Genomic DNA, 17343 nt, shown 5'->3' with positions numbered 1-17343 from the left:
ATATAAGATAACTTCTGCCCTTTGCTCTGTTTAGTTCAGAATTAACTGCAACAGAGGCATCTAGTCTCCCTCAAAAGTTTTGTAAATGAAAAGAACCATTGTTAGCTTTGCTGACCAAATGCCTCTCACCACCATAATTTGAATATCAGCAATGTGAACTGTGAAAATGCAATATAACCACCTGAATGAGATCAAGGCTGTAAAACCCCATAAAAGGGGGAGCTGTAGCCCAATACTGAATTGATCAGGGCACTGCCATTAGGGGTCATAGATCCCCTTCGACAGAGTAAACTTCTGTTCTTTTACTTCCATTCTGCTGCCTCTCTGTGTGCCACTTGCCAATTCCTTCTGTAATAAATGTACTGCTGGTACAAGGCTGTCTAGTGCAACACATAAATTAGCTGTCAAGATCAGCATATTCCCCTAAAATATTTATCTCTATTTTTAGTGTATAAACTAGTACAATTCAGAGCCAAAGCAGGAAACATATTTCTTTAAAATACAGTACAATAGTTTGATCCTAAAAAGGTCAATCTGCTGTATCTCTGAGAATTAAAGATATCAAATACAACTAGTTTTTTGGTCTATTTATAGGCCCAGTTTGTTATATTCCTTATATTGTTTAGGAAGGACTGAAAAGACATCATTACTGACAAAAGACATTACTGATAAAAGACATCATTAATAAAAAAATTGATTTATGATATAGTGTGAGGCTCAAAGGCACGAAGATTGAGGGTGTGAGTGCTACCCACTATAAGTAATCTATATAAGATAAAAATGGCAAAAAGATGTTGTTGAGGGCCCCTTCCCCCTTCTTTATTGCTTTTGCTGTCTTCTACCACCATGAACAGTTGCCCCTCTGGTACTCTCCCTTAGAGCCAGCCAATTATACACTAAAACCTCTACCAACTGTAAGTCAAATACACCTTCACCACTTTAACTTCAGTTGTCAGGTATTTTGACTCAGCAAAGGAAAACAACACAACAACAACAACAACAACAACAACAACAACAACAACAAAGACATTTGGTACCATGAGTGGGATCACTGTGATGACATTACCTGGCCATGTGGCTCAACAGCCTTTGGAACTGGCTTGTAGGAAATAGAAGAGTTAGAAAAGGTTCAGAGACGTCAGTTGAAAAGCAGGGCTAGAATGCCTTAGGCTATACTGTATGAGAGATTTTGATGAGAGCTCAGGAAACCAAAAATACTGTAAAGCCCAGACTCAAGATATTTCTGCTGAAAAGGTCTGCACTGGCTGCTCGATTCCAGATGATGTGTGTTATGCCTTGGCAGAAAGTCTGTCTGCATTTTGCATACATTCACAGACTTTGCCTGAGACTGAGACTAAGGGTAGCAGACTAATTAATCTTGCAGAAGAAACAAAAATCAAGTGAGGTAGGAATAGAGGAAAAAAGAAGTGTGTGGGTAGACCAGGAAATCTCAGATATAAATGTAAGAGCTAAAAGTATAAAACTCTTAGAAAAAAACACAAGTAAATCTTCACTAATATTGTATTAGGTAATGAATTCTTAGATACAACATCAAAAAGTTATTAAATAAATAGATGAATAAACGGGACCACATCAAAATTTAATACTTCTGTGCTTCAAAGGACACCATGAGAAAATGAAAAGAAAATTAATAATATGAAAGAAAATATTTGCAAATCATGTATCTAATATGGAATTTATATCATAATATATATAAAAGAATATCTAAAACACAATACAGGAATGAAAAGACAACTAACTGACTTAAAAGATGGACACCGGGTTTGAACTATAATTACTCCAAAAAAGATATAAGAATGAACAATAAGTACATGAGAGATGCTCAACATTCTTAGTAATTTAAGAAATGCAAAATAAAGCTACAATAAGATACAAGCCTATATCTATTAAGACAGCTATAGTAAGAAAGAAAATGCTATGTGTTGATGAGGATATGACAAAGTTGGAACCCTCTTTCATTGCTGGTAGAAATCTAAAATGGTATAACCAGTTGGAAATTGGTTTGGCAGTTCAAAATACTAAACACAGAGTCAACATATCTACTCCTAGTTTTATATCTAAGAGAATTAAAAATACATCTTCACACAAACACTTTCCTCTCAATGATCACACAAGAGCTTTATTCATAAGCACCAATAAATTGAAATGATAATGTCCATGAACTGATGAACAGCTAAATGAAGTATGGTGTATCTTTGTAATTAAACACTGTATGGCAATAAAGAATATCTATCACTGACAGACACTACAATAAAACTTTCATAATGAAAGAAGCCAGTCGCAAAGGACACATATTGTAGGATTTTATTTATGTGAAATATCCAGATAGGCAAATATGTTAAGACATAAAGGCATAAAGTTCTCATGGTGCTAAAGACTGGTAGGTAGTAGGTAAGGAAGAAGGCTGGAAAGAAGTACAAAATGACTGGCAAAGAGTACAGAATTTGTCTGTGGGGAAATAAAAGTATTCTAAATTTAGACTGTGCTGATGATTGCACAATCTGCAAATATACTAAAAATCTGAATTATATACTTTTAATGAATGAAGCATGTATTATGGTAATGACAGCTCCATAAAACTGTAAAACACAAATATAAAAATATGCAACATACAATAGTTAGGTACTCAAATAATATAGATTAAAATTTATTTTATAAAGGGACATAAGGAGCTGGGATTATACTTCAGTGGTAGGGTGCTTTATTAGCATACACAGGCCCTGAGTTCGATAATCAGCAATTAAAAAAAAAAAAAAAGGAAAGAAACAAAGGAAGTAAAATTCATAAAGAACATCTAAAATTTTTAAACTATTCTGAGAAATCACATAAACAAAGGCAGTATTTCTGTTAGACTATTTCAATTAAGTTTTTAATACGTGTAGTTATTAGTATGTTGAATGTCAATTTGAGTTCCCTAGAGAACAGATTATTATTATGACTTAAGTAATAAGTAAGTAATACCATTCTTACTTTTCTGTTTTCTAGCTCTTACTCAAGAGTAAGATGATAAGGATGAGATGTAATCTTGTGAGTAATTTCATATACAATAGGAGGACCTCCCCCAGTCAAAAAAAGAAAAAAGAAATCCATGTATTGATTGGGGGGGGAGCAGCTGACCCTGGCCCCCCCTGGAGAGAATTTACTTGGAAAAGTAAAAGGAAAGACTTGAGTCTTCATAATTTGGAATATAAAAAGACTTCTAGTGGGGATGGGCAAATATTTCTGATTTACAACCCAGGTGGAGGAAATGTCTCCAAGGTCTTTGTCTTATCTCCAGCTTTGAAATGCAAACATAAGAATAGATGTGGATCTATTTGGTTATAAGAAGTAGGTTCCAAATTTTCTGTAATATTTGTTCAGAAGGCCAGGTTTAGTGGCACATACCTATAATCTCAGGACTTGGGAGAATGAGGCAGAAGGATTACCCTGTGTTTGAGACTAGCCTGGGATTCACAGTGAGTTCAGGGCCAGCCAGAACTAAACAAAAAGACTCTGTTTCAAAACAAAACAAAACAAAGCAAGCAAACAAAAAAATTTGCTCAGAGAGCATTAACTACAAAAATATAAAAATTTTTCTACCTATGTAATACAGTACAAAATAAATTGAGAAATTGAGTTAAGCCAAAATATTAGCTTGTTAAATCAAAATCAAACAAATCACAGAACATAGCCAATATCAACTTTAATGAGCATTTTAAGAACAGAAGTAATGAAGCAGCACAGCAAACCAGGCAGAGGCACAGGACCATAACTACAGCTCTCCAAGACCTTCCCTGCTACAGTGCATATGTTCTAGCCCAAATTATTCTGTAAGGGAATTTAGAATTATAGTACATTTTCCATTATTTCCGCATGAGAACAAATTTTCTATAAACTTCATATTCGGTGGCTACAGTGGGAACTAGAGATTATCATTTGATGACCTCTGGCTGTGTCTTGTTTGAGAATATAACTACATAACAGATATCACAGTACAGGTTTTCACAGCCACTGGCTTGTAGATATCACTATGCAACATGCTCCCTCCCATCAGGACAACACAACGTCAGTCCTTTATCTCTCCCATTATGATCAGTGTTTCATGAAAAAGAAAAAGATACGCTTTTATCATGATACCTGGGTCGTTAGCAAACAAATAAAAGCCACATTGTCCAGTGATGTTCTGCCATAATTTGAGCTAACTGTAGTGTTCATATAAGTGGGCAAACTGAGCTTGGCTTCTGGCACGCCCAGCCATTGATTTTTAAAACAACTTTCTAGTGATTAGAATATTTGATAGTCTTTCTTAGGTAAGGGTACAGGCTCTTTGTTTGCACTCTTGACCGATATGATGTCTCATTAAATACTCATTAGTTCAGTCTTTTACAGCTTTGTTGTCCCTCTAGGGCAGTGGTAATGAACCAGTGGTATGCTTGTTGCTTTTCTTATAAGACAAAAAATATTAATGTATAAGTTTTTTTTTTTTCCAAACTACAACCTCAGTATTCAGATTTAATTGCAATGTTGGCACTTGGGAATAAAGCGGGTTTTGGGTTGCAGTTTGGGCACTAGTCTGTAAAAGGTTCACCATCACTGCTCTAGGGCCACCTCCAAATGCTGCCTGTCTCCTAGAAAAGAGCTCCCTCTAGTGTCCCAATTTAGATAGAAGTCTTTTCATCAGGATCATCTTTAAGAAATATTACTTTGTTCTGATGTAGCACCCTCTTATGCCAAGACTGGTATCAAAAATCCACATAGAATATCAAAACAGCATGCATAATCATAATACTGATAAGCCAAAGCATGGCTTATTCCCATGGTATATTAGTGAAATTTATGTAATTTAGGAAAATGGTTTGTACACTTAAATTATATCACAAAGATCATCACCAAATACAGCTCGGCTTGGGTGTGTCATAGATTTTCCATAGACATACTTTGTACCAGAGAGCAGTTATAAGTATTTCTTATTAATTAAACACATTCAAATCTAGTTCTTTCCAGGGTGGTCTTCTAATCTCCATAAATGAATTCTATTCACATTCACATATTTTCATACTATGGCAGACCATAAAAATCTGCTTTCCATTATACCTAGGTACATGTCTTAACAACATATTGTTTTATGTTCACAGAGTGCAAAATCTCTACTATTCAGAATCTTCTACATAATTAATCAATAATATAATTCATCAATATAATAATATAATTCATCAATAATAGTTAAGTCACCAAAAATGATCAGAATGATTAAGTATAGCCTATAAATCAATAACTAAATGGTAACTATAGGAGCTGAACAGCTTACAGTGAACTATCCTCAAAACTTCTGAGTTATGAAATGGCAGTCTGCCACTTTGTTGCTCCAAATTTTCCAAACGGAGTCTTTAGGTGGAACTTATACATCACCAATTCCCCTTCTCTGCAGAAAACAGATCTAGATTGGTTTTTGTTGTTAACGTCAGTTAAAGTTACCATCAGATCTGTGAGAAATGTCTTCGAGAAGTATTCTGTAGCTTGAAGGCTGGGGTATGGAAGTCACATGGCTCCATCCCTCCATAGAAGTGTAATTCATCTGTAATTGCCTTTCAATTTCTTATAATTTCCCTCATTTCCATTTATTACCTGTTTTGACACATACCCTTTTTTCTATAATTAGGCTTTCTGGCTCTGTAGTTGTATTACAAACCCATAGGACCAGTAAAAACAGCAAACCTGGTAACACTTTTCCTTGGCAGAAATTATAGTATTTGATAGATAAAGACTCATACATAGGACACTTGCTTTGTGCTCACTATAGGTCTTAAATGCCTAAATGGGATGAAGTTACACACGCCTCTAAAAGCCTTTAGGAACATGCACTGTCAATCCCTTTGTGGTTACTAAGTATGATGATTGGGTTTCCACACTATAGTGAGAGATTGCCTCCTTCAGATCTTTTTATAATGTTGGCACATTGCATGTCTGCTGTGAATAAAGAGAAAGGAGGAAAGGGAAGAGGAGGAGAGGGGAGGGAAGGAGAGGATTCATTGTCACATTTACTGCTATTCATATTGTGTTTTGTGCATTGATAATATACTTCTTTGTTTGGTTCATGAAACATTAGTATCAGGCTTATTTCTGCCAAATAAGGAAAAACAAAAGCAAAGTTTTTGAAAGGGGAATTGTGTACTTGTATTCCTTCCCATCACCTCATTTCTACATCACAATCCTAGAGATCTTATCAGTACAGGTCTGGTACTACTTCCATTCAAACTCAATGTTAGTACAAAATCATCTAATTAGTTACCCCTTAAACCTCTATAGTTTCTCTACTGATTAATTTAGTTATTTCATAACCTAATGTATCTTTTAAACAGGAGGTTTTCTAGTAATGGGCAAAAGTTGACTTACTTTTTTTTTTCTCCCATTGCCATCTCCCTGTATATTTTAGCAACCAGGTGAATCCTGCTAAAAGCAGGCCAAAGATAATAGCTCCTCCCCACTATTAATCACCATGATTTCTGCATTTTTGCCATGAGATCTGCAATGAATATCCTTTCTTTCAAAAGTGTATACACCAATTACAGGAAAGAATGGATAACAGACTTGCTAGTTGGTTTTTTGTTTCCAGTAATTATTAGATTTTCTAATAAATAGCAAGCATATTGTGTGTTGTAAAGAATCAAGATTTTAATTGTGGAATAAAACATATAGAATTATTATAGTTCTCAACTTGATTTCAAAATATGAACTAATAAGGTGTTAGATATACATTTATATAAAACATAAATATATGTCATTCATACTATAAGAAAGCAGGGATTTTAAAGGGAAAAAAGGGAATTTTTTAAGTGGAGAACTTAAAATGTTCAAGATGACCCATATGTTCATAGCAGCACCATTTATAATACTGCCAAACTGGAAATTAGCTGTACATCATCAGTGGCAGAAAGAAAAATAAAATGCTAGTATATTCTTGCAATGCAATGTTAAAATATAATGAGAATGAATATACTATTATTTCACTCAATAATATACATTGAGCAAAAGAAGCCAGATACAATAGAGAACATGTTATATGATTTCCTTAATACAAATTTTTAAAATAGGGCTGGGGACACTACTTGTCTAGCATGCCTGAGGCCCTAGGTTTTATCCTCAGCACTACTAAATTAATTAAATACATAATCAACTTTAAAACAGGAAAAACCAATCTATGATTTGAGGTATCAGGGGACTGTTAATCTTAAGAGGTTAAGTATAGAGTAAGATGATGTTAGTGATGTGTGACATTTACATTTGAGTATTGATTATACAATTATTTTTAATTTGTGAAAATGCAACCACTTGACACTTAGGATTTTACTTTTTCATGTTATATTTCAATAAAAAGTTTCTTAAAAAAGAAAAAAAAATGAGGTAGGTCTACCTTCAATGTTATGGAAAAAAGATCCCCAAGATACATTTTTAAACAAAAAAGGAAAGTTGTAGCTCAAGACACAGAATGGGGTACTACTCATGTGATAATAAAAAAAATTAGTATTTTAATTCATACAAAGAGTGATCTTAAAAGATAGTTATCATTTATATGTATCTCTCAAAATGTTTTCATACAATATTCACTCAAAAAAGGCAATCTTAGCAAACCATAGAGAACCAAAAAAAAAGCAGTAGAGCATCCACATAGAATCTCTTATGATGAACATATTTGTGAGAACTTTACAAAGCTATTCAGCAACTTCTTCTCATAAATGAAAAGATAACACCAAATAATTTTTCTAATTTTCATAGCTAAAAAAGAGATCAGCTGAGATCTGCAAACAAGGCTTTCCATTAAAGACAAAACCTTGACTTCATGGAAGAGAAGGTAGTGTGGTGTTTACCAAGGAGAAATGTTATGAGATCTGCATTCTTTAACTTTAAATCTTGTTTAAAATGTGAACTTATCTGTAAAGTCATTCATAACCAAAGACTTTATTATTTCAGAGATATTCTAAAATGAGGCACATTATTCAGGATTGGAAATGCTGAAGCTCCAGGGCATTTTGTGGAATAGGTTCATGAAATAAATTCATTGGGCTCAAACCCTATAGTATCTAAAAAATGTATATAAGTATAAAATAAAACTTTAAAACAACAAATAAAATGTTCATATATAATATCCACATTTGAATCAGATTATCATCTAATATCTGAGGGCTGTCTACACTGACTAATGAAATATTTTCTCAAAATAGTTGTCTTACATCCTCAATAAAATCCACTTCCGTGTTAATAACACCAACAGACTATTTCAGTATTATGAAAAAAAGTGCTAAAATATGAAAAAAGTCATGCGTATGCCAAATATGTATTTTAAGAAGTTTTAAAAAAACAAACATAAAAGCCCCCAAGAGTACCCAGATTTCTTATTTCCTCCATATCTGTGCTTCAAATTGTAATAGGCAAGCTTGGTTGTCAACTTGCATAGCTTGAGAGACTTAAGTAGTAAAGCACACCTCTCGCTAGCTCTGGGCAGATCATGGGGACATGACTTTGGGGAGTATATCTGATCATTTGCTCTTTCCTCCTAGTACTCTTCCTCTATGTTCTGCTGCTTCTGGCCACCATGAAATGAGCACCAGGCCCTATACCAATGTTTCAGCCTTGGAACCAGCCCACCATGAATTGAAAACAAAGGACTTGGTATCCTTATTTCTTTAAATTGGGGCTGTCAGGCTGGGGATTTAGCTCAGTGGTTCTGCTGCCTGCCTTGCAAGCACAAAGACCTGAGTTTGATCCCTGGTACCAAAAAAAAAAAAAAAAAAAAAAATTTCACACAGCAATGTGAAAGCTGATTAGTACACCAATCTTGCAAGTACTTAAATCAAAGAAACATGATCCAACACCAATTTAAGAGTCAGTTAGGTGCAGGCATGGTGGCACATGCCTGTGAGGCAGGAGAATCACTGTATGTTCAAGGTCAATCTGAACTACATAGTGAGTTCAAGGCCAGCCTAAACTACATAGTGAGAACCTGTCCAAAAACAAAAAACAACAGAATAAGTTACATATTCAAGCAGGGAAGCTCACTATTAATCAGTTTGGAAAAAGTTCAAAAGTCCATTTTTAATTTTTCTTTTCTTTATTCAAGAAGCTTGATTTCCTCAAATTGTGACTCCAAATTTTTGTGTTATAAATCATTCTTCCTTTTTCATTTGAAGTACTTACTAGTGAACTGAGATTATCTATTTGGCAGCTGACATCTCCCTTAAAAGTTTGACTACATACCCATAGCTGCTACTTTGATGATGACTGCTTGTATGTTAGATGCTATCATCTCTCGAAGTAAATCCTCCTGGTTCCTCTGCCAAAGGTATGCTAAAGGCTGGAGATTAAGCCTTTTACACCTATAAGGTAAAATAAAAAAATAACTCGAATAATACCTTAATATTCCACATTTACACTCATAGCCATTGTCCTGATTTTAAACAAAAGTTTCAAGAATTTTAGCATTTAAGATGATTTTAAGAACATGTCTTGGAGTGGGAATTTAGCTCAGTGGTAGAGTGCTTGCCCAGCAAGCACAAGGCCTCAGGTTCAGTCCTCAGCACCAAAAGAGAATAATTAAAAAAAAACAAAAACAAAAACAAGGCAATTAACATGCACAAAAAAATGTCTTGTATAGTACTCCACTATGCATAAATACTGCATTTTCTTTATTCATTTGTTGAACATATAGGCCACTTCTAAGATTTAGCTATTATGAATTGTGCAGCCTGTATTGCTGTAATATGATGTCTTTATCTCTTTGTGGGAAGATTAGTAGAAGTAAAATAGCAAGTTTGAGTTATCTGAGGAATCTCCATACTGATTTCCATAGTGGTTGTACTAGGTGACACTCTCATTCACCCTTGGCATATTAAAATTCCATTTTCAATAGAATAGAAGAGTGATTCTTTTAAAACACAGATAATGAGATTCTGCTTAAAAGCCTACAGTGGTTTCCTTATCACTTGAGTTAAAAATACCTTTCATCAATTTTTTCTTTTAGTTTTTATTTTATTAGTATGTGTTTGTACTACATAATGATTACATCCATGTGGAACTGGCATATGTACATAACACATCTTAATTCTTTTCACATCCCCTTCCCCTCTCCTCTGTTCCCTCCACTCATCTTTTGGTCCATTTCCCATTTGAAAAGCTCTATTTCCCTGTTTTGTTTTGTTTTATATCCCTACTATTTTCTATCTTTTATTTTACTCTACAACTTATTTGTACTCTGAGTTTCTCATAGAAAAGAAACCATGCAGAATACTGGTATTATATCCTCCCAGAAGTTCTCATACACTTTAACAAAACAGACAAGCCCTTAGCCAATCTTACCAAAAAAAGGAAATAAAAGTTGATTTAATTAGAAATGAAAAAGGTGAAATCACAGTGGACACTGCTGAAATAAAAAAGATTATTAACTACTTCACAATCCTGTAAGCAAAGAAATTGGAGAACTCAGAAGAAATATATTTCTGGTTACATACCAACATAAGCCAATATTTTAAAACCCTAAATAATCTAGTAACAGACAATGAAACAAAAGCAATAATTAAAAAAAAGCCTGGTTCCAGATGGATTCACTTCAGAATTGGATGAAAATTTTAGTGAAGATCTAACACCACTATTCTTCAAGCTTTTTAATGAAACTAAAAGGAAAGGAGTAATCCCAAAGTCTTTCCTGGAAGTTACCATTACCTTTATTAAAAAAGCAGACAAGGACCCAACCAAAAAAACAGAATTAAGACTAATCTCTTTAAGGAATATAGATCCAAGAATCCTCAACAAGATTCTGTCAAACAGAATGCACCAAATCATCAAAAAGATAATACATCATGACTATGTAGGCTTCATTCCAGGAATACAAGGACAGTTGGACATACACAAATCAGTAAATATAATATACCACACAAACAGAAACAAGGAAAACAGATCACATGATCATCTTAAGAGACACAGTAAAAGCCTTTGACAAAATCCAAAATACTTTCATGACAGAAGCACTAAAGAAAATAAAGATAAAATGATCTTATCTAAATCAGATAAAAGCCATTGTGACAAGACTACTGCCAACATCATCTTACATGGGAAAAGCTGAAAGCTTATTTTCTAAAATCAGAAAGAAAACAAGGTCTTCCATTATCTCCACTCCTGTTCAACATAGTTCTTGAAAAATTAGCCAGAGCAATCGGGCAAGAGAAAGAAATAAAAGGGATATATACAGGAAAGGAAGAAGTCTAAGTATCATTATTTGCAGATGACAAGATCTTCTACGCAGAAGGCCCAAAAAAATTTATCAAAAGACTCTTACAATAACCAAATCTAGTAATGTCACAGGTTATAAAATCAATACACAAAAAATCAATAGTGTTGCTATACATTAATAATGAAGTCACTGGGAAAGAAATTAGGAAAAAACACTTCATAATAGCACCAAATAAAGTTAACTACTTAGGAATTAACCTAAGTAAGGAAGTGAAAGAGCTCCACAATGAGAAGAACTACAGTGCTCTAAAAATGAAACTGAATGAGATAATAGAAAATGCAAAAGATATGTCTTGTTCCTGATTAGGCAGAACCAATAAAGTAAAAATGGCCACACTTCCAAAACCTGTATAAAAAATTAAACCAATCCCAATCAAAACAATAACAGGATTCTTCTCAAACTGGAGAAAACAATCTCAAAATTAATACAGAACCAGAAAAGACCCAGAATAGCAAAAGCAATCCCGGGTAACAACAGTAAAGTGGGAGGCATCAAAATCCTGGACTTGAAGTTATATTACAAAGCTATAGCAATAAAAAGATCACGGGACTGACACAAAAACAGGCATGAGTGTCAAAACAGCAGAACAGAGGATGCAGAAACCCGAAGTATATTCAACTAAAGTATCCGATCTTTGACAAAGGAGTCAAAAACATTCATTGGAGGAATGACAGGCTCTTTAATAAATAATGTTGGGAAATGACTATCCAAATGGAGAAGATTGAATCCACATCTCTCACAATGTACTAAACTAAAACTAAAATGATTAAAGAACTAAATATTAGAACAGAACACATAATCTACTGGAAGACAAAATAGGTAAAACTTGAAGTTATAGGAGTAGACAAGGACTTTCTCAAGAGAATCTCAATTGCATAGAAAATAGTACCAAGAATCAATAAATGTGATCAAATCAAATTAAAAAGCTTCTGCATGGCAAAGGAAAACAACAACAGTACAATGGAATGAAAAGAAAACCTACTGAATGGGAAAAAATTGGGGCAGCTATTTCTCAGACAGAAGACTAATATCTACAATATATAAAGAACTAAAAAAAAATTAGGCTCACAAAATAAATCCCATCAAAAAAATAATGCACATGAACTGAACAGACATGTCACAGAAACAGTACAAATCTGTAATACATACATGAAGAAATGCTCAACATTGCTCGTTATTAGAAAAATACAAATTAAAATAATACTTTCAGTGGTTCCACTGCTTGCCTCACAAGCACAAGGTCCTGAGTTCGATCGTCAGTACCAAAAAAATAAAAAATAATAAAATAAAATAAAACTGAGATTCCATCTTATCCCAGAAAGAATGGCCATCACTAAGAAAAATCAATTAATAACAAATACTGGCAAGGCTGAGGGGAAAAAGGAATGCTTCTACATTGCTGGTGGGAATGTAAACTAGTACAACCATTACAGAAATCAGTATGGAGATTCCACAGAAATCTGAAGCTAGAGATTTCATTTGACCCAAATATTTTCCCTTCTAGGTATTTCACAACAGCATCAAAGACATGATACTACAGTGATACATGTATATATACATACCTACTTTATAGCAGCAGAAATCATAATAGCTAAATCTTAGAAGCAGCATATATGTTCATTAACATATGAATGGATAAAGAAAATTTGGTATTTGTATATTATGGAGCACTACACACAATGGAGAAGGAAAAACCTGAGTCATCTGTAGGAAAATGGATTCACTTTCAGACCATGATGTTAAGTGAAAAAAATCAGATACATAAGTTTAAATATTACATGGTTTCTTTTATATTAGAGACCCCAAATAGAAATAAACAGCAAGTGGGAAGGGACCAAGAGATGGAGGGACAGAGGAAAGGAGGAAGAACAAAGAATTAAGATGTGTTATGTACATATACCAACTCTCCATAAGGAATGTAATAAAATGTACTGCAAATATTCACTAATAAAAAAACTAAAAAAAAAGTAAACTAAATCAAAGATGGAAAAATATTAACATATTTACCAATTTAAAAATGTCTTGGGGTTGGAGAGGTAGCTTAGTGCTAGAATGCTTGCTTAGCATTTGCTGGTTCCAAAAAATCACGTAAAAACAAACATTCTTTGTCTGAATTTTTAACTATATATTATTCATTTTTCTTCATGGTAAGTAAGAGTTTTCTCTTCCATGATATAGGTACAAAAAAAGTAAAATATGACTTTTGTTAATTAGGTAAATATATAAATTTAATCACATAATGCATGTATGATATATTTATGATTTAGATATAATTTTTTTCCACTCATGTTCTGGCTTTTCTTGGTGGTGGTGGGGATTCTACCAAGGGCCTTGTTTGCTCTTACACTCTACCATCAATCACATTCTGCCACTGAGTTCTTCATTCATATTCTTAAAATACATAAGCTTTTAACAAATTAATGTTCTCTTACACATTTTCTACTCGAACACGCTGATAATCAGAAAGTATGGCACCTACTGATATCCCATCTACTTCTTCATTTTCCTGAAAATAAAAGAAAAAATAGAATTTAAAAAATGAATAAATATGATTCTGCATTATGTCTATAAATTGTAAATGTACTGTTTCATCTAAGAAACCACCTTTGAAGACCAGTACTTTCTTGTAAAAATATCACATTCAGAAAAAATATACCTACATATATATGTAGAGAAAAGTTATTTTTTCATGTGAAATGTAACTAGATATCCCTTTGCATGGAGAAAGCAGAATTAGAAAGCACTTCTAAAATGTTTTCACATGTATGCATTTAAAGAGCCACTTTTTTTAAGGGAGGTTTTTGAGAAATATCTAAACAACAATATTTTCTTAGAATTTTTTTCAAGTTAAGCAATGGCACAAATAAGGCAACATTACAATTTTTGTCTCTATGTTAGAAAAAGATGATTGAGATAGGATCACACAGAAACCAGAAATAGTATTGAAGTATAGCACAGTAAAGAATCTCTCATATGAAGGAAGTGATGAATTATTATCAATACAGTTATAACTGAGAACATCTAGCAGTACATCTAGTACAGTCCCACAGGGACAAGGACTATTCTGTCCAGCACACTCATTAATGACCTGAAAGAGAATGTAAATTCAAATACAATCTAGGTTGCAGATGATGCAAAGATAAGGTGGGTTAAAAATAAAGAAGATCAATCAAGCAGATGGATGGATATGAACAATCTGGGGATTTGGAAGGACAGGTCTAAGATGAGATTTAATGTAAAAATAGTATAAGATAATACACTTAGGGAAGAATAATACACAGCATGGATATAAGCTAGGGAGATGTTTTCTATAAAATGCATATGAAGTAAGTGCCTCGGTGGGTTACTAATAATAAACTGTACAATAATTCTCTGAAAAGATAAAAAAAAACCTAGCATATGGACATACAGAAGAAACTATTTCAAAGAGTGACTTTATTATTAATATTCTAGTCTTATTAAATATGGAAGTCTACAAAGAGAATAGTCGAATAAAACAAGTCATACTTCCAGATATACCAAAATGACCCTGATACATACTGAAATTAAACTGTGTGTCCTAAAAGGATGTGATAATAAACAAATACACAAAAAATGCACAACAGTAGTTTCTGATGTTTTTTGGAGATAAAGTCATTTTTAAAATTCCCCTCCTACATGATAGAGAAACATCTGCTCAAACTGCTCCAAAACAAATGATTATTTCTATCAGATAAGGTTGCAGGAAAAGGGCTATTTCCTTTATTTTACTATTTCAGCAACTTTGTGAGAACACTTGCTTGTAACCTTTCTCTAACCTTTTGAGCCATTTTCTTTCATAAAAATAACTGTATCCACTAGAAAAAGTCAAGGTTCTGTATTCCTTATTAAGTGCAAATATAACACAGATTACATAGTAATGCAGTTTATCAAAACTCAAAATTTTAGTTATATCCTTATACTATATATGAATTTCTACCCTAAGTAAATGTAAAGTACTATTATGGACACATGGATATTTGTATATGCCTATGTGTATACATTATGGAAACAAAGAGCCACTGGTGGTCTCCTACGTAGACTATCAAACCTCTATTAAAATAATAATTGGCATTTATCATTCATTTACTATGCACTAACATGCTATGATTCTCACTGAATGCTCACTACAACCCTAAAACAATTATTTAATTTTCTTTAATATACATGAATTCTCTGGAATTCTCTTCTACTTCCCATCTCTTTTACTTTTATTTGATAATCTTTACAGCTCCAGAATCACATATCTAGTTAATTTCTAACTGTTCTTCAACACTGTTTATGTAAATATTATTACTTACATTTGTTTAACAAATGCAATTATAACGCCTAGTAAAAAACTAACCCTAAAATCTACTACCAGCTGTCTGACTTGAGTCTCAGTTTCTTCAACTGTAAAGTATGATAATAGTTCCAGCTTTCAAGGACTATTTTAGAGATTAAATAATCTGGGTAAATAACACAGTATCTAGCACATAGTAAGCACTCAGATATCATTTTCTTCTTTCATTAGCATAATATTTATTATTCCTAATACTTTTATAACTGCTTGTGTTACTACTACTGCTACTACTGTAACTATTAATGAATAAAGCTTAACTCTTTCATTTGACCAACAAAGCCCTTCATTCCTAAACTTTAACACTATTGCTCATTATCACTTCTCAATACTAGCCAACTAACCTCTCATACTCAACTCTATAACCTAGTTACAACAAACTTCCAGCATAATGAGTCTTAAATAATCCAGAGATAATTAAGAGTTCTATTGAATTCTTAATCATTTTGAACATAATTACAACCTTTAAAGCTAGACCCTTAAAATGTAAACATCTATCATTTAGACAATGGAACCAGCAGAAGAGATATAATTAGCCTCAGTCCCTAACCTATGACCTCTGTCATTTGGGGGAAAAAAAGTACTTTAACAGCATAGGCAAAAATGACAGTACTGAATGCATCAGCAGAAGAAAGTGAATGGCTACTACATTACAAGAGACTGAGACAGTATAAAGATAGAGCCAAATAATTAGCCTTGTCTCATAATTTAATTACAAATGAATGTGCTGCAGAAAATAGTTAATACAAACTCTTGGACCCAGAAGTTAGGCCACATTTAAACCGATTTCCCATGATCCCATTCTATGCTGATTAAGCAGCCTAAAGACTGTAATTTAGGTTGCCTTGCTGCTTTATGTAACAAAGGTATTATGCTAGTCCATCAATACAAGCTTTCTATGTGCTTAATACAAATTGTCTATATTATAAATTTTAAAATTTGCACCCTGGATTATACATGTCTTTCATTTCTTAGGAATGCATATGTTTGCAGAATAGAATAGGTACATGTACACCTGTCCCCCATTTCTTCCATCTATTTATTCCCTTCCCATTTAAGATCTATCTCCAGACAACCTATAATCTGCTTGTTACTTTGCTCTTTATTTGTATTTTGAGTATCTCATGTAAAAGAAACCATGCAATATTTAAGCTTCTGTGTCTCATTTATTTCATTTAACATTATAGTGCTAAGGTCATGCGTCTTAACTTTTGGTTTGCATTAAGCTATATAAAGAACACTGGTAATTTTTGTATTCTGTCAAATTTGTTTATAGCTTGGAGAGGTAAACCACAGTGCTCACCATAGTGCTCACAGTGCTTATATTATCTAACTTAGCCACAACCTCTCCCAAAGATAATGCTAATTTTTGTTCCTTTATTATTCCACTTAATGTTAAAACATAAAACAAAAAATGTTTTCTACAATTGCTACTTTATGTCACTGTCATGATTAAGATTATTTCTGAAGTTGGGGATTTAGCTCAGCAGTTCTGCTGCCTGCCTCGCAAGTGCAAGGACTCAAGTTTGATCCCTAGTACAAAAAAAAAAAAAATTACATGAAAGCAAAAGTCTGAGGAACCTTTAGGAGAGGGGTAGACTCTGGAACCACTCTTTAAGGACATACTAGTTTTTATTAAGAAACAGAAAAAAGATGGTGGGGAACAATTCAGAGTGAAGAATATGAGCCAAGACAACAAAATAAA

The 17343-nt window shown here is 33.3% G+C and overlaps 1 protein-coding gene and 1 non-coding gene across 2 annotated transcripts in view; one reads left to right on the top strand and one right to left on the bottom strand.

The window, feature by feature from the left end:
• The window catches only part of Dph6 (diphthamine biosynthesis 6), a 157045-nt gene that overhangs the window by 57537 nt on the left and 82165 nt on the right, over positions 1-17343 (bottom strand). Inside the window, exons 5-6 of the mRNA XM_010624627.3 lie at positions 13714-13787; positions 9253-9371 (exon numbers count right to left, since the gene is read on the bottom strand). Coding sequence (XP_010622929.2) covers positions 9253-9371; positions 13714-13787 — 193 coding nt within the window. The remainder of the gene's footprint in view (positions 1-9252; positions 9372-13713; positions 13788-17343) is intronic.
• Positions 5868-5970, top strand: LOC117286651. The gene has a single exon (XR_004517809.1). It is a non-coding gene; the product is annotated as a small nucleolar RNA U13 (small nucleolar RNA).

Source organism: Fukomys damarensis, unplaced genomic scaffold (assembly GCF_012274545.1).
Source record: "Fukomys damarensis isolate Sample0158 unplaced genomic scaffold, DMR_v1.0_HiC HiC_scaffold_17, whole genome shotgun sequence".
Lineage (NCBI taxonomy): Eukaryota > Metazoa > Chordata > Mammalia > Rodentia > Bathyergidae > Fukomys > Fukomys damarensis.
The sequence above is the reverse complement of the archived record's forward strand: the minus strand, read 5'-3'. Positions and strand labels throughout refer to the sequence as shown.